The sequence below is a fragment of the Panthera uncia genome, chromosome D2 (genome assembly GCF_023721935.1).
Source record: "Panthera uncia isolate 11264 chromosome D2, Puncia_PCG_1.0, whole genome shotgun sequence".
Classification (NCBI taxonomy): Eukaryota; Metazoa; Chordata; class Mammalia; order Carnivora; family Felidae; genus Panthera; species Panthera uncia.
This window is the reverse complement of record NC_064818.1, coordinates 20746019-20765018: the sequence shown is the minus strand read 5'-3', so window position 1 is coordinate 20765018 and position 19000 is coordinate 20746019. Positions and strand designations below refer to the sequence as shown.

Sequence of the window (19000 nt, the reverse complement as noted above, 5' to 3'; positions counted from 1 at the left end):
CTTCACTGTAAAACTCAAGATGGTTATGTAAGTCAGATTGATGTTACCAAAATGGTAAAGTAGGGGAGCTCAGCCTCCAACCCCCAACAAAGATCAACAAGAGTTCGGAAGCATCCACAAAGAAAAGCAGTTCTGGGAGAGCTCAGGAGTGCTCTTAGGAATCTTCAGCAACTCAGTGTGGGGAAGGAAAAAAACCCATCTGAGAATAATTACAAAAGAAGGGAAGGAAGAGCAGCTTCATTTTGCCTGCATCATCCAATCTCCCAGGCTGGCACTGCTCACTGCCAACAGGGAACTCCTCAGCTTGGAAGAATTTCCCTTACCAGAAAAGGGAGAGTGAAGTGAATGGCTGGCTTCCCTAGCTTTCAGGACATTGTATGAAGGACCCTCTTCAGTTTGCAAACCAGATTGCAAACTGGTGTAGCCGTTCTGGAAAACAGTATGGAGGTTCCTCAAAAAGTTAAAAATAGAACTACCCTATGACCCAGCAACTGCACTACTAGATATTTATCCAAAGGATACAAAAATACTGATTCAAAGGGGCACATGCACCATAATGTTTATAGCAGCACTAGCAACAATAGCCAGGGTCACCTGGGTGGTTCAGTCTGTTGAGCATCCGACTCTTGATTTTGGTTCAGGTCATGATCTCACAATCATAGGATCGAGCCCCATATCAGTCTCCACACTGAGCATGGAGCCTGCTTGATATTCTGTCTCTCCTTTCTATACCCTTCCCCAACTCTTGCACATGCTCACTCGCTCACTCTCTGTCGCACTCTCTCAAAATAAACTAAAAACAAAAAACCAACAATTGCCAAACTATGGAGAGAGCTCAAATGTCCATTGACAAGTGAATGGATAAAGAAGATATATATATGTGATATATATTGTAATGGAATATTACTCAGCCATCAAAAAGAATGAAATCTCGCCATTTTGTAACAATGTGGATGGAGCTAAAGTGTATTATGCTCAGCAAAATAAGTCAGTCAGAGAAAGACATAGACCATATGATTTCACTCATAGGAATTTAAGAAACAAAACAGATGAACATAGGGGAAGGGGGGGGAGAGAGAGGGAAGCAAACCATAAGAGACTCTTAAACATAGAGAACAAACTGAGGGTTGCTGGTGGGGTGTTGGGTGGGGGATGGGCTAAAAGGGCAAAGGGCATTAAGGAAGACACTTGGTGTGATGAGCACTGGGTGTTATATGTAAGTGACGAATCACTAAATTCTAGTCCTGACACCAATACTACACTATATGTTAACTAACTTGAATTTAAAGAACATCTTGGAAAGAAAAAAAAAGTTTCATCCGACCCAGAGACTGGCAAAGCTGAGATGAATAGAGATAGGAAGGAACAAAGAAGAGTAGATGCTACCAGTATCATCCATGCAGTGGGAATGACTGTGGTTCCCAGCCACCTGCTTTGCAGAAGACCTCAACAGCTTTCTTGCTATTAAAGTAACTAATGGCCGGAAGAGCCACTGTGGACTCCCTGAAGACTTCATTGGGTTTGGCCCCTGCAATATTCACATTCACAGACTCCAGCCTCCTGAGTCCCTCCCTGCTCCCTACCTACACCTCCACCCCCCCAAACCCCCAGACCCTGCTGCTAGAGCCAAGGGTCCACACCAGCAGCCAGCCCAGACCTCTGTGTCTGCACAAGTGTAAGAAGCCAGCCTAGACCCTGTGCTGCCCCCACGACTGTGTACGCACTTGGGGCTAGCCCTTCCAGCTGTGCATTTGCACACCACTGGCCAGACCCTCTACTGCCACCCACACACCTATGGCAGATCCTGTGGCATGGAAGGGCACACCCACAAGCCAGGGCCTTCATAGCAGTCCGTGGGTCTGAATCTGGCTCTGTCACCAGTCACTGGCCTTCACTCCTTAGCACATGTCAGGTAACCTTCTAGCTGTGCACCTATATGCCCCAACCAGACCATCCTTACCGGCCTCCCAAGGCTTGGCACACACCCCTGGGAGACTGCAGCCACAGGAGTACACAAGAAGAGCAGAGCCCCCACAGCCATTTGAAGGCCAGATCCGGTCCTATCTCATGTCACTGACCTGCACCACTGGGCTCACCTGAAGCTGGTCTTCCAAGCTGTGTTCCGGCACGCCCCTTGCCTGACTCCCAACACCAGCCTCTGCTGCAGTGTGCCCACGGTGAGGCCCCACAGCCACAGCAATACACTCAGACAGCCATGGCACCCACAGCTGCCTGTACACCTGCAGCTGGCCCACACCTTTACAACTGGCTCTGATCCCCACCGCTATGTGTATGTGTGAGACCGGCCCCACCACTATGTAGGGGACCACCCTACAGCTGTGTACATACCACCAGCTCCAGCCACCACCACCACCTGACCACGTCACCAGCCACTGGCCCTGGAGGTGCTGCTGAGGACTCAGACCACCCCCCACAGTGCTCACCAAGAACTGCACAGTTGTCAATGCCATGAACCTGAGTGACCTGAGCAGATAAGACATCATATACCTCTTGGACCCAAACCACCACGCACCCCTGTATTTGGCCCTCTGTACCACTAGACCTGGGGTTACAGCACATTCCAGCGTGCCCCTGTGCACAAGTGAAAGTCTTTCCATATTGAAGTCAACCCATAAAGTATGGAAGAAGTGAGTGGTTATTTAAATGTGCAGACTTTAAATATGCACGACTATAGGGATCTTGAAGAATCAGAGGAACCACCAAGGGAGCATAGTGAGCTTCCAGTAATTGACCTCAAAGAAATGGAGATACCAGTGACCTAAAAACATCACACCCGGGGCACCTGGGAGACTCGGTCGATTAAGCCTAATAAAGGATTCAAAATAATTGTTCTAAAGATGCTCTGAGAGCTGCAAGAAAACATAGAAAAACAATTTAACAAATTAGGGGGAAAATATAAAAACAAAATGAAAAGTTCAGCAAAGAGATAGAAAATATAAAAAGAGAACCAAGCACAAATTTGGAGCTAAAGAAGACAGTGATGGAACTGAAGAACTCAATAGACAGCTTCAACAGCAGACCGGGCCAAGCAGAAGCAAGAACACTTGAAATTATCTAGTCAGAGGAGCAAAAGAGAAAGGATGAAAAATTCATGAAGAAGACCTGCAGGACTAAAGGGGCATCGTTAAGTGAAAACAGTCCATCCATCATTGAGTCCCAGAAAGAGAAGAGAAACTTACTGAGGACCTAGAAGTGACACCACCTTCAAATCTGAAGAGTTGTAAGGGTCAGTAGGGGGAAGAAACTAAACAAAGAACCAGGTGCCCCTAGAGAATAGAAACTGAAGTCTTTTAAAAAAATATTAAAAAGAACCCACTGGTTTTATGAAAAGACAATCCCCAGTTCTATTGAGTAATCAATAAAGCTTTAATACAGCATTTAAACTGCATTTGCAATATGTGAACTATTATTCAGCCATAAACATAAAAGCAAATCCTGCCACTTGCAACAACATGAATAGACTTTGAGGCCATTATCCAAGGTGAAATAAGTCAGACAGAGAAAGACAAATACCACATGTCATAACTCAGATGTAGAATCTAAAAACATCACACCTGGGGCACCTGGGTGGCTCAGTTGGTTAAGCTCCAACTTCGGCGCAGGTCATGATCTTCGTGCTTCACAAGTTCAAGCCCTGCCTTGGGCACTCTGCTGTCAGCTTGAGGCCTGCTTCAGATCCTCTGTTCCCCTCTCTCTCTGGCCCTCCCCCACTTGTGCACACGTGCTCTCTCTCTCTCAAAAATGAATAAACATTTAAAAAATAATAAATAAAATACAATAATAAAACATCACACTCATAGAAACAGAAAGGTGGTTGCCAGAGGCTGAGAGGTAGAGGAAATGGGGAGATTTAGTCAGAGAGTACAGACTACCAGTTATAAGATGAATACGTTCAGGTATCTAAAGTTTACTTGGTGGGGGCACCTGGGTGGCTCAGTTGGTTAAGCTTCTGACTTTGGCTCAGGTCATGATCTCACAGTTTGTGAGTTCAAGCCCCACATCAGGCTCTGTGCTGACAGCTCAGAGCCTGGAGCCTGCTTCGGATTCTGCGTCTCCCTCTCTCTGCCCCTCTCTGGCTTGCACTCTGTCTCTCTCACTCTCAAAAATAAATAAACATTAGAAAAAATTGTTTAAAAATAAATTACTTGTTGACTATAGCTAACAATTCTGTATTGTATATTCAAAAGTTGCTATGATAGTAGACTTTAATATTTTGACCATGACATCTGCAAAATTCATGTGAGGTGAAGAATGTGTTAATTAACGTTATTGTGGTAAGTATTTCACAATATATATGTATACCAGATCATCACATGGTATAACCTAAATTTCTACAATGTTCCATGTCAATTTTATCTCAGTCAAGTTAGGGCTCAGGGGGCAAGAGTCAGAAGCCTCTTGAACGTTTCTGAAAAGTGTTTAGCTAGGATCTGATGAAACACAAAGCCTGTGGTCCTTTTTCTATCTAGTTCATTTCAAGAAAGGTTGTCCTATTTTCCCAGTCCTGTGATGCTATCTAATATCAACTGGCTTGTTGTATATTCTCCTGCAGAATAGACAAGAGTAAGTATGTAGAGTTATCTCTGTGATAACGGTGGCAAATGTGCTGAGATATAAACATATATCAAGGCAGATTCTTCAGTCTGGTCTATATGTAGATCCTAATTTTAAAATAAGTTTTGAAATTTGCTCACTTTTTTCCAACCAAATTTTAATGACTTTATTTATAGACTAAAATGTTTTGCTAAGAATGGCTATTTGTGGTAGCCTGATGGGTTTTTTGTTTTGGTTTTTTTCCCCCCATTTAACCCTCGATCTCAGCAAAGCAAGCATGTGTACTTCTCGAAGGAAGATACTTTGCAATGGATGGTCTCTTGTCATTTTCCTTTTCCTTTGCATCAGTTCACAGCCAAATCAAAAGCTCAATATGGACCCTAATCAGAACCATTTTAAGACTTTTTGGCATCTTCGGAGTTCTCTCTTTTCACTGGCTCTTCTCTACCCAATAATAAAGGCAGCTGTGCTTGTATTTAGTGCTTCAGAGAAGATGGAAGGGTTCCAGGTAGAGTCAGTAATACCAATACTCTGATTCCCAGAATGCGGCTCTAATCATGCCTCTCCCAGCTTCCAGTTTTCCTAGCAAGGTGCCACTACCCAGATCCACATGTAATCTCATTACCACCACATCATATCCGAGCCACACCTTGCCACTCAGATGCACACATTCATCTTGGTATCTGTAGCACTTAGCATGCTTTCTGGCACATACCAGATGTTAAATATGTATTTGCTGAATATATAGAAATGAAAGCTACACTCTTGAAGGTTAAATTTGCCAAAAGGTCTTAATTTTCTTGACTTTATACTGATCCTGTGGTAATGTAATTTTGCTCCCTGAAGTTAATGGCTTCCAATTGATTCAGAAGAACGAAGAGATATTTGGGTGCAAGTAGATAAAGCATTTTCAGAATACCTCAAATCTGTCAGTTGTTAAATTCTTATTATTCTGGAAAGGTATCAGGGGACATTTGGATGCCCTGTAATTTTAGCCTGTCCTTTCCCAGAAATGCAACTGGTTATTATTTCTGAGGTTAAATACAAAGAAAAAAGAAATATTGGTATTGACTTTTGCTTTCTATTATATTTCCAGAAGTGTATTGCCTGGCTAAAAATAAATCCTTAAAGTAAATATTAAATATTTTATAGTCATAAGATAGTCCCTATCAAATGGAAAATTCTAATACAATATTTCCTCCTTACAGTTCTAACATAGACATGTTGACAAGAGCACTTGAAATAATGCAAACTGCTCTGGGTTTCTACATTAATCAAGACTAATTTGAAAATATGTCATTCAAAAATAGATTCATTTTTAATTTTTATGTAACAGATATTAAAAGTTAATTGAAAGTATTTATTTGGATTCTAAGAAGGGCAGGGCACCTTCCCCTAAATTTTGCTGTTAACCTTAAACCACTCTAAAAAAATTAAGTATTAATATAAAAAAAGAAAGTACAAGTAATTATGACATGCCCTTAGCGTTCAAAACATGAAAATCTCTTTGAAGGAAAGAATGCTTTTGAGAGTTGCAAAGAGTTCTGAGAACATAAGAGCATCTTATCTCTTTCTTTCTCCCTTTTTCTCTCTCTCTCACTCTCCCTCCCTCCCTCCCTCTCTCTCTGTCCTAGTGATTTTACAACATATTGGAGATCTCATTTCCCTTACCAAGTAGAGATCTAAAAGTATCAGATAAATTTTGAGTGCTACTAATCCTGGTTCTCCTGAAGAATCTATGAAACAGGCTCAGGACAGCAGTTATTTTAGTTAATTGCTATGTGGTTCTAAGTGCTGGTGCCCAGAAAGTACTTTACTCTTCCTCCTATTTTCTTGTGATGTATGTTGGTAATGCTCACTCCCTACTTCTTTTAAAAAATTCTACATCCATTAGGCACACAAGTACTCTGCAGTTATCAACTATAAGCATCTTTAATTATCCTCCTTGCCAAAGGAAAGATACAATAAGTAAATACATCATTACTGTTTTTTTTTACATTGTGAAGCTTAATTTGAATTTTTTCCATGTAAGATTTTCTAAGAACTATATAAAAAGCACCTTTATACATTTAAAATCATATTTTATAATAGGTTATTCAGTTTCTACCTACTGAAAATTTAGAAATTATCATCTATTTATAGAAGGAACATTCCTAAAATAGTATATGATAGAAACAAATATAAACTATGATGGTAGTGTGTAGAAGTCACATATTCATGTTTTTTACTCAGCTGTGTTAGAGTTTTGGCTTCAAGGAACAATGGAGTAGCTTACAATGAACTAAGCATCCTGCTGATAAAAATCATAAACCCCGGAAAAATAGTTTTTAAAAACTTGTTTGTAGGCACTGAAAAATAATCAAAAATTGGCATAAATTGGAGTGAATTCAACTTTTGAAAGAACTAAATAACACAAGATGAGATCTATATTTTTATGGCAGGTACTGGATACAGTTGATTGAGAAAGTCACAATTTTATTGTCTTGAGGTCAGAGGATCAAGTTTGAGGCTGTAATGGTGGCTGGATATTCAGGGAGGAATCACTGATAGGAGGGAACCACAAAGGAAGTGCTGAAGTCAATCTACAAACATATACACTCCCCACAATCCTTGAATAAGCAATGAACTATGTGTGTGGAGGTGGGAAGTGGAGGGGGGTGGTATGAAACTACAAGGAGAGCAGAGGGAAATAACAGGTAAAAAATTAAAAGCTGAGAAGGAAGTTCAGCAGTGCTTTCTGCAAGGAAAATAGAATACCACATCAAGGAGACTTGGCAAATATCTCTGGCTTTTTATTAATACTACAAGGACTACATCTTAGAAGTTATGACTATGTCCCAGGACTAAAGGGATTATTACTCTTGGAATAAGGACGATTCTAAAACAGACCTGCTATTGAAAGCCTAAAACAAGTCCCTATAAGACTAGAGTCTTTATAGCACATTATTCACAATATCCAGTATTTAATTTAAATTTTATATATGATTTAAAAATCACTAGTATACATGAAAGGAAATGAGAAAATTTGACTTGCTGTCAAAAAAAAAGTTAAGTAATAAAAACAGACCCATAGGTGACTCAGATGTTAGAATTAATAGACTTTAAAATAACTATAATTAATATGTTAAATATCTGAATGAAAAGACAGGTATAGTGAGTAAGGCAAAATTTTTCAGGAAAAATAGGAAATCTTAAAAAAATAGAAATCTTAGAACTAAAAAACGCAATATCTGAAATTTTAAAAAAAACATTCACTAGATGGGATAAAGAACAGATTGAATACAAAGGAAGAAAGAATTGGTGAACTTGAAGACAAGTTATAAAAATCATCCAAACTGAAGAACAGAAAACAAAAAGATTAAAAATCAATTTGACACCATGTCAGCAACCTGTGGAATACTAGCAAGCTGACTAAACACTTACAGTGTGGTCCAAGAAGCAGAGGAGAAAGAGAATGGAACAGAAAAGATGTATATATTTATTTTCAAATTCAATCACAAACCACAAACCCTAGACCCAGGAGACTTAGAACACCCCAAAGAGGGTAAATACAAAGAAAACCACACAGAGGCACATAGTGGTGAAGCTGATAAATGGCAAAGATAGAAAAAAAAATATTTACACAGCCAAAGGAGAAGATGCATTATAAATAGAAAAAACAATGATGAGACTGTGATCTAACTTCTTACCAGAAACACTGGAGGCCAGAAGCAATGGAACATTCTTTAAGATGCTAACTGAAAACTTTCTGTGAATCGAGAACTTATATCCAGTGAACATAAATTCATAATAAAAGCAAAATATAGTTTCAGATAAGCAAAAATTGAGATGAAGTGTTACCATCAAACCCACACTAAAAGAAATACTAAAGGAAGTTCTTTAGTATTCTGAAGGGAAATAATACCATATGGAAATGTGGATCTAAATAAAGGAGAGAAAAATTAGAAGCAGATTGCTATAAAGAACACTTTTTCTTTTTAGAAATTCTTTAAAGTTTGATTAATAAAAATATCAATTTATTATGAGGCTTGTAATACATGTAAAAGTTAAATATATGATATTTATAGCACAAAAGGTAAAACTAACAGTGTAAATGGAATTATATTATAGAATTTCATATTACACATGAAGTTATATAATATATATAATACATCATATGTAATATTACCCTATGATATATAAAATAATATAATATGTATTATGTAATATTACTCTGTGATATATGATTAATAATATAATATTATTTAGACTGGTAAATTAAGGATACATATTATAATGTTTAGGGCAACCACTAAAAGGAAAACAAAAGAAAAAGGAGATTTAGTTAAAAAGCCAAAGAAGGAGGGGGTGCCTGGGTGGCTCAGTCAGTTGAGCATCTGACTCTTGATTTCAGCTTGAGTTGTGATCCCAGGGTTGTGGGATCAAGCCCATGTCAGACTGCACTGAGTGGGGAACCTGCTTGGGATATTCTCTCTCTCTCTCTCTCTCTCTCTCTCTCTCCCCCTCCCCCCCTTTTGTTCCCCCCCCCCACCCCCGAAAAAAAAAAAAGCCAAAGGAGGAGATAGCCAGTGATATATGTGATGATTTGGTGATTAGAAAACTAAATAATGCTCAACCCAAAAGAAGACAAAAAGGAGGGACAAAAAACCCACAAAGAACAGTGGACAAATACACAACAAATAGCATAAGGGTGTGTTCCAGGGTCAGAGAGAAAGCCATGGTTTTTTAAGCAGAGAGAACAATACAAGGATTTTGCCTTACTTTAGTTTTAAACACATAGAATGTATGACCGGGGTAGCAAGAAAGGGAAGTAGAAAGAGATATTTCTCTCTCCTGTACGTGAATGGCAGAAATGAACTCTAGATCTTAAAAGCAGATTGTTTTCTAGAAGCAATCCAAACCCTCAGATGGAGGCAAGCCTAAGTATAAATTCCGATTCCAGCATTTGCTTGCATGTGACCTTGAGCAGGTACATTCCTCTTCTGGAGCAGCTTTCTCATCTATAAATGGAACTTGTAATGCCTTTCTCATGAGTTGTAAAGAGTCAATAAGATCACAAATATAAAGCTCCTGTAACCACAGAGGGGTTTCAAAAAATGTTATCTCACACCCTCCTATGCCAAATCTACAACTGCCTCGCGTGCACAAAATGAGGATACAGTCAGAATTTTTGGTAAAAAACACAGATATGAGACTAACAGTACTGTTGGGCTGCAGGTGGGGCCCCCTTATTTATCTCTGGCTGTATTATAACTCTTCTCTCCTGAGCACTACTGGCTTTTTCTTTCATTGTTTTCAGTTTTGAATTAAGTATCACATCCTGTTTCACATCCATGATATAGGAAAAGATTATATATCCATTGGATTCTCTCTGTTTGGTTTCCTTTTCCATCTCTAGAGTGAGATTTTTTGCTTAGAGGGTTTTTTTGCTACAGAATACAAATAAAATAAATGTCTGTTTTTGAAAGTATTTCCCAAGTCATGAATTTGTCTCATTTCAGTATTGGCTGTGAGCAAATTCAACATGTTAAGAACATATTCTGGGTTCCATATTCTTAGGTCTGATGCCTTAATGTCCTGTTCCATGCTTTTCAGCTGAATAGGACCTGAAAGCAAGCCTTTTTGACCTTCGAGTGTGCTAGGTTTTGCTCTTAGGCTAACACAAGAGAGCATTTTGTCCAGCCAGTAAAGTACAGTTTCCCACCTCAGTAATAAGATTACTGTCATTGAAATGAAATATGAGATCTGGACTAGCTAGTTGGCTTTGCTTCAGAATTCTGCCCAAGGGAATACTTGTTCATTATGTCAGTGCTTTAAAAATCAGGGGAATTGGAAAAAAACTACCAACGCTGTGCAATTTCATTTCCTTCCCATACTGTTACTATGGCAACTCAGCATCCCTCTCTCCTTCTCTCCCGTCCAAGTGCATATGCTGCCATTCTTGAGGCAGCCTCCCCTGAGCCCCGGCAATTGCCTTTGTCAAGCATTTTCCAACTGGAAGTTGACACTGTTGTATGCAGCTGAAGAAATGCTTTTTGGTACTGGACCCAGTCTAAGTGACCCTGTATATCAGCTGTAAATTTCTAGGGTTTGGGAGCAGGTTAGAATCCTCATTTTTGTATTGGAAAAAGCATTGCTCTAGTTTTAGGGAGAGGAGTAGACCAGTTCACTGCTGTGTTCCAAACCACAGTACTCACAATAGTTCTCTTTTTTCAGCTCCTGGTATTCAAATAAAAGGAAAATATCTTATTTAGAATAAATCCCCTAATATTTTTCTTATTCTGAGAGCTAAAAAGACTAGTCATATTCTTCAAATCACTTATTTATGGGGAATTTTATTTTTCTGGAAAGAAAGACATTAGAGCACTTCTGAAGGATAAAATGAGTCTGCTCTTAACAAAAAGAATTTTTAACCAACTAACTAGAAAACATTTTTAAAGGACTAGCCCCCAAACCCACTCATTTGCTCACTCCATTCCTTCATTTACTCATTTGCAACTTTCATGGATACAGTGCTGAGTTATCTTCTCTGTGAGATTCAAATATCCCTTAAGCTAGTGACCTTGTCCTCAGAATCAGCCTAGCTGAAATGATGACGCCTGCTCACAAATGACTAAGATACCCGGTGAAAAGTTAGAGAAGCTTCCCCAAGAGAAGTGCAGATAAAACAAGGCAGATGTCCTGAAAGTACAGTGGTTATGTCTAGTTATGGAAAAGTCTTCTAAGAAACGTAGGACTTTAAAACAGTACAAATTTGGATCTTGGAGAAAATGGAAAGGGAACTCCTTCCTGGTACCCTGTGTGGGCAGAGCAGAGAGACCAGAACACGAAGAGCTGCGAATGGCTTGCGAGCTGGGGGAGAAGGGAGGGGCATCGGGGAAGGCCCAGTGTAGGAGAGACTGCTGGTGGAAGACCACCGATGCTGATCTGAGAAACTGAGCCTTGGCTGAGGACTGAGTGGTTATTGAAGGCCACGTAGCGTTTCATAATCAGAACAGTGCTTCAGGAAAGTGAATGATAAGCCTCACCCATTTCAAAGCAAAAGAAACCAGTTTGAAATTTACATATTATTTGTTGTCCAAATGCAGGTATTAAGTAAAGTCTGTCCTGGCTAATTTTCCTCTTTTTTTTTTTAAACTGAACTAAGTGTGAATCAGTACATGGCAGACACTTTCCAGTCTGGCTGTGGGTCAGCTGGTCCTATCTTCTTTGTGACTATAAAAGATGTGACACTAATTAAAGACCTTACATTAACTCTAGGCACTAGTTTTCCACTGACCTGTGAATGTCCCAGCAGCCAGGCTGGCACTGCCTGTACAGCCAGGCAGTCGTGACATCTTGTACAGCTTCCTGATGAGCCGTCTCTCCTGCCGGAATTCTGGCTGTTTGAAGTCATGCACTTTTGAAAAGTTTCAGAGCAAATGTGCAGCAGATCCAAAGGAGTCAGCCCAACTTGCAATCAAGGTTAAAAATACTGCAAGTGAAACTGCAGTCAAGAGAGCTATGCTTCAGGTAGCTCTTTGCAGTTAGCTAGGAACTGAAGATCTTACCCTGGGGAGCCCCCTGACTTTATCATTGAAACCAGGTGATGAGAAGAACAATGGCGGTAACAATAGCACTTCACAGCTCTTGCACTGATGAAAAAATCACCTTCCCTAGCTGAGTCTCTAAAGTCTATGAGTGTTTAATAAATAAACACCAGAGATCAGAGGCAGCAGCTGCAGAATGTAGATAAAAGAAGGCTCAGGATGGCTGAAAGTTTGAAAAGAGGGGCTTTGTCTTAGTAACTCCTCCTAAGTCATGCCTTGACTGTCCTGCACAGTCTGGCCAAGATCTGCATTCAGCCTGTGCAGGCTTGGAGAAGTAAAGAGTCTTCATTTATCAAATGAATATTATACCTTTCGTATAGGGGTAATCGTGAGGATAAAAATGATATAATATCTTGGATTTGTTTCAAAATAATATAAGAAAGGAGAAAAGGTCAGGATACGGATGAATCAAGATTGATCAGGAGATGACAGCTGAGGCTGAGCACCAGACACCTAGAGAGACTCATTATACTATTCAGTCTGCTTTAGTCCGAAATAGGTTTGAAATTTTCCATAATTAAAGCTTTTATTGAAAATTGAAATCAGCAAAAATGTAAATCTGTAAAAGACAGTATGTTTCAAAGGATTGAGGTAGATTTTGCTCTTGACCACTTTGCATTCAGTATGTAGCAATTTGCTTTGGGTAAGATAATTTTCATGGATAAATGAGTTGGGCTAACGTAAATACTTTTTTTTTCTGTGTGAGCATGGTTTGAACATGTCTGCACACATTCTGTCACCTCTTACATCTTAGAGTCTACTTATGAGAAAATAAACAAATTTGACCTTTAGTTCGTAAAAGACAATCACGTTATAACAGGACCTGTGTGGTGTGTTTTTGTGTGTGTGGCAGAAGGTGGGTGTGATTATTAGTTCTTCTACAGATATTTATAGGTTTTATATTATTGGGAAGACACTTGGACTTCATGGTGTTTTTTTTAATGTTTTCAGATTTTATTTTATTCTGTTTTATTAGAAAAATGCTATTTCCCACTTGAAAATCTATACACTGCTTTACTTTGGTTTATGAGAGCAAATGTTTCAAATCAGCATAAGAGGCAGAATATTTAAATATGCTCACAGCATGATCAAGTGAGCTTGTGATTCAAATTTCATTTTTAAGGGATTTTAATTCTGAGATGTGGCTAATAGGTTAGAAATAGGATTGTACCTTACTGATTATACATTAGGATAATTAGGGTTATTTTCAAGATCTGCTCACACAATCTGGGAAGTGATTTGAATACACTGATAACATTTTAATGTATCTTAAAATGTGACTGTCCTTAGGGTAGGCTTTGTCAACCACAGGAATCCTCAAGCTGGGGAGCACTTCTCCATAGAGTTTGGGGCCACTTAGATAGCTTTAAGTGAATTATTTTCCACTCCTTAACTCCTAATTCTCCTTTCCCACCTAGCCTGTAGTAAAATAGTCCTTGTCTCCTAGCACAAAAGGAAGACCTAAGTCACTCTCACACACCTGGCCCCAGGGTGCAAAACTTGGAGAGAAGAGGGGACAGAACAGAGCAAGGGGAAGAATTCAGAATATCCGTGCCATGTTAACAACTGTATGACTCTAATGATTGAACAACAAATTTGTCTGCTCGTTGGATGATTGGAAATCCTGCTGCTGCCAACAAAAATGAAGGAGATAGTGGAGTTGCCTTAAGATGCATCATTGAAAAAAATCTTTGGTAAAATATTATTAGGTGATTTTGGCATGCAATTCCAGAGTTTAAAAAATTATTAGTTGACACTGCTTTAACAAAAATCCATCTTCTTATTTGTGCAGACAAGATGTCTCAGCACTAACATTTATAAAAACAAAAATTGGGTAGCTCACTAGATCAAGCATCTGACTCTTGCTTTTGGCTCAGGTCCAGGGGTCCCACAGTCATGGGACCAAGCTCTGCATTGGGCTCTGCACTGAGCATGCTGCCTTCTTGGGATTCTCTCTCTCTCCCTCTGCCCCTCTCCCCCACTCATGCGATCTCTCAAAAAAAAAAAAATGGGATAGTGTTTGTACCAAAAATAATAAAATTACCTAAGCAATAAACTTAACCAAGACAGAGAAAGATCTATACTCTGAAAATTATAAAACACCAATGAAAGAAATTGAAGACAACACAAACAAATGGAAAGATGTTCCGTGCTCTTAGATTGAAAGAACAAATATTGTTAAACTGCCCATACTACCCAAAGCAATCTACAGATTTAATGCAATCCCTATCAAAATGCCAACAACATTTTTCACAGAATTAGAAGAGTCAATCCTAACATTTGTATGGAACCACAAAAGACCTCAAATAGCCAAAGCAATCTTGAAAATGAAAAAAACAATCTCAGATTTCAAGATATCCTTCAAAGTTGTAGTAATCAAAACAGTATGGTTCTGGCACCAAAACAGATACATAGATCAATGGAACAGAGCAGAGAGCCCAGAAATAAATCCATGATTATATGGTCAATTAATCTTCAATAAAGGAGGCAAGAATATGCAATGAGAAAAAGTCTCTTCAACAAATGGTGTTGGAAAAACTGGACAGCAAAGGAGTGAACCTAGACCACTTTCTTAACCTGTTGGAAAAACTGGACAGCAAAGGAATGAACCTGGACCACAAAAATAAGCTAAAAAATTAAGGACCTAAATGTGGGACCTGAAGCCATAAAAATCCTGGAAAGGAGCACAGGCAATAATTTCTCTGACATCTGCCATAGCAACATTTTCCTAGATACATCTCCTGAGGCAAGGGAAACAAAAGCAAAAATAAACTGTTGGGACTACATCAAAATAACAACCTTCTGCACAGAAAAGGAAACAAGAAAACTAAAAGACAGCTGACAAGATGGGAGAAGATATTTGCAAATGGCATATCTGATAAAAGGTTAGTATACAAAATATATAAAGAACTTATACCTCAACCCAGAAAACAAATAATCTGATTAAAAATGGGCAAAAGACATGAACAGACATTTTTCCAAAGGAGACATCCAGATAGCCAACAGACACATGAAAAGATTCTCAACATCACTAATCATCTGGGAAATGCAAATCAAAAACATTGTGAGATATCACTTCATACCTGTCATAATGGCTAGAATCAAAAACACAAGAAACAGTATTGGTGAAGATATGGAGAAAAATAAACCCTCATGCACTGTTGGTGAGAATGCAAACTGGTGCAGCCACTGTCAAAAACAGTAGGGAGGTTCCTCAAAAATTAAAAATGGAACTACCATATTATCTAGTCATTCCACTACTGAGTATTTACCCAAAGAATATGAAAACACTAATTGGAAAAATATATGCACCCCTATGTTTGTAGCAGCATTATTTACAATAGCCAGGTTATGGAAACAGCCCAAGTGTCCATCGATAGATGAATAGATAAAGAAGATGTAATATGTGTATACACACACACACACACACACACACACACACACACACACACGCGCGCGCTGGAATATTAGGCAGCCATAAAAAATGAAGTCTTGCCATTTGCAACAACATGGAAGAATCTAGAGGGTACAATGCTAAGTGAAATAAGTCAGTCAGAGAAAGACAAATACCAAATGATTTCACTGATATGTGGAATTTAAGAAATGAAACAAAGGAAAAAAGAAAGAAAGAGATAAGCCAACCAGAAAATAGACTCTTAACTATGGAGAACAAACTGACAGTCACCGGAGGGGAGGATTGTGGATGAAATATAATGGGGATTACTAGTACATTTATCATGATGAACACTGAGTAATGTATAGAATTGTCAAATCACTATATTGTACACCTGAAACTAATATAACACTGTATGACAACTATGCTAGAATTTTTTAAATATATAAAAAATTTAAAAAGACTGCATTTGACTTTAAAAAAAACAAGACAGTGTTGATGCTGACTCTGTCTCATTCCAGCAATATCTAATATTCATTAGCAGACACATGAACTAGTTTTTGAAAACATACATCTCATTAAGAGGGGAATTTTAATTAATTGTTGCTTTTATTTAATAATCATAAAGTTTATATTATGTTTTTGCAATTTTGACCAATTGTGTTTGAATAATTTTAATAACTCCAATTAGGAGATTTACTTTAGTGCTTGAAAGACTTATATTCTCAGGAAATCTTTAACCTTTTCAAAATTTAACTTACATATTTTCACAGCAAAGAGATATGATATGGTAACTTATTAAAAATACTCAAGCACAAAATTATATTATATTAAGATAAAACCATGTGGAAGAAATTAAATGGAAATAGAAATGCAAGAGGGAAGAGGACCAATGTCAAATTCCTATTACAAATTCCTATTTTAAAAGGTTGTTTTTATATTTTTTAACGGTGGATATCAAATTACATATGGTGTTTCAGTTCCATTGGATATAAGAAGAGTAGTGGAACAATTCTGTTTTTAACTGTGAGTATTCTAATATGTGAGAAATTACATACTTTACAACTACTTAAACTTATGAAAAATTTAGTTCCTAGTTAAAAATATGAAACTGAGATATGTGAATAAATGTTTGAAGGTCACAGGTCCACAGCATGTGGATGCTGTACTGGATCCTGAAGAAATACACTGCATTTACAGACTTTCCCACTGAATCTAACTCAAGATGTTTCCTCTGTTTAACAGGACGGTCTGACGCCCCTGCATTGTGGAGCACGGAGTGGCCATGAGCAGGTGGTAGAAATGCTGCTTGATCGAGCTGCCCCCATTCTTTCAAAAACCAAGGTAATTTCTTCCCAAGTTCTTGGACACTGACTATAAGTAGCTTTACATCCTTTTACTGCTTCTTTAATGTAGCCTTTTGAATCATGTAGAAAAATGACATCATTCCCATTTAGCAATTAAGGTAGGCTAGTTTACCAAATCTTTGGAGAACCTCAAAATAAGTTTGGGTTTAAGAAGCCTTCTGCTAGAATGCACTGTACCACAAAGTCATTTGTGTGTGTGTGTGTGTGTGTGTGTGTGTGTGTGTGTGTGTGTTGCTTTTGTTTTTGCTTTGTTTCAAGAACACTGACTGCTTGACTTTATCCAATATTTTCATAGTTCAACAGTGACTGCTTATTGGGGAAAGAAAATACAAGATCTATAGTCTCTAAAATCTGGGTGCTGGCTCTCTTTCTCCAACCCCTTAGTTTATTTCTTGAGAGTTTACAGATTATTGAAGAGGATAGCATTTAACTGATAAAGGCTAGAAACTTTGGAAAGATTGCATCTTGCTTGGGACTTTGGGGAAGTTGACATATCCAAAAGGAATGCATCGTGACTGCCCAACAAATAGTGTTTTGCAAAATGTCTTCTGGATCTTTATGGTAAAACCTTTTGGTGCTATTTGAAAAACAAGAATATTTGTAAATAAATTTTGGTACATATGAACTACTTGAGTCCCTACTATTTTTATTAATCAAATCAGTGAGTTTTGGAAGCTGTATTAAACTTTTTAAAGGGCCTTAATTTCTAAATATCATCAAAACAGCAAAAACACATATTGCTTCTGTGTGCACTCTGGTGTTTCCTCAACAACCCTAGTGAAGATGGAACATGGTTAAGGTGGTCTGAATAATTCCTTCACTCATTTGAAATGCAGGGTTTAGATTAGTGAGCCATGGGAGGTATATTACCCAACAGAGTTAAACAGCCACAATGTTTCATTGTATGCAATGATACCATGGCCTTTTGAGTGCTTCTCATCTAAGCCATTCTGTTTGTTCTTTTTCCTTTCACCTAGTCTGTATCTATCTTTTCCACCTCTACTGCTGTCTTCAGAGCCACCTCATCGTTAACTGTAATAGCTTCCTTACTGGTCCCACATTTCCTGCCTCGCTCCTTTCCAATCCTGCTCCTATTGTGCAATCAGAGTGGCCAGATAAACTGTCAACTAAATCATGTCAACCTCCTGCCTAAAAACTTTCCAACTGATTCCCTTTGTTCTCTTAAAAATTAATTTTCGGGGTGCCTGGGTAGCTCAGTTGGTTGAACGTCCGACTTCGGCTCAGGTCATGATCTCACAGTTCATGGGTTCGGGCCCCGTGTCAGGCTCTGTGCTGACAGCTCAGATCCTGGAGCCTGCTTCGAATTCTGTGTCTCCCTCTCTCTCTCTCTGCTCATCCCCTACTCACGCTCTGTCTCTCTCTCAAAAATAAAGATTAAAAAAATTTTTTTAATTAATTTTCACTTTATCAAAGCAATAAGGCATAAATATAAAATTGCTGTCTCATCTTTTCTTCCTTTTGTTCATCTCATTATCTATTCTTTCTTTACAAGAGATTTCCTTGATTTTTTTCTTCTTTTCTTAAAGTTTTCCAGTTCTTGTTTTATGGATGCAACATATTCTATTACCTTTCTGAGAACACTCAAGATAAATTTCTTTTAATTTTTTTCTGCCTCTCTTCTGCCCCCAATTCCTCATATTTTCTCTTCACTTTGTTGGCTTTGGTCCTCTATTTCATGTTGGGGGGTTCCCCACAAATGTTTGTCCCTGACCATAAGTGTCAGGCACTAACGTTGGAGTGGAAGCTCTGTGCGAGTGTAGTCAGGACTCCAGGTGGTGATGGGCTGGAAGGGTCCCCTGATGTCACAATCAGTTGCCCTTTTTTCTGGGAAGTTCAATTTTTTTGAGAGATGAATCCTCCAATCTTTTGGAGGATTCTCAACACATTCAGAGTAAGAAAAAGGAAAGGGGACTACATTCTCCTAATCCTCCATGCATACTTTAATCATAATAATAACAAATATTTACATAGTGGTTCCCACATAGCAGGTTCTAAGCACGATATATATATATATATATATATATATATATATATATATATATATATATATATAT

General features: G+C 38.4%; 1 protein-coding gene across 1 annotated transcript in view; it reads left to right on the top strand.

Annotated features, from left to right (window-relative positions):
* Nucleotides 1-19000, top strand: part of ANK3 (ankyrin 3) — a 335763-nt gene that overhangs the window by 150476 nt on the left and 166287 nt on the right. The window contains exon 9 of the mRNA XM_049646133.1: nt 16804-16902. Coding sequence (XP_049502090.1) covers nt 16804-16902 — 99 coding nt within the window. The remainder of the gene's footprint in view (nt 1-16803; nt 16903-19000) is intronic.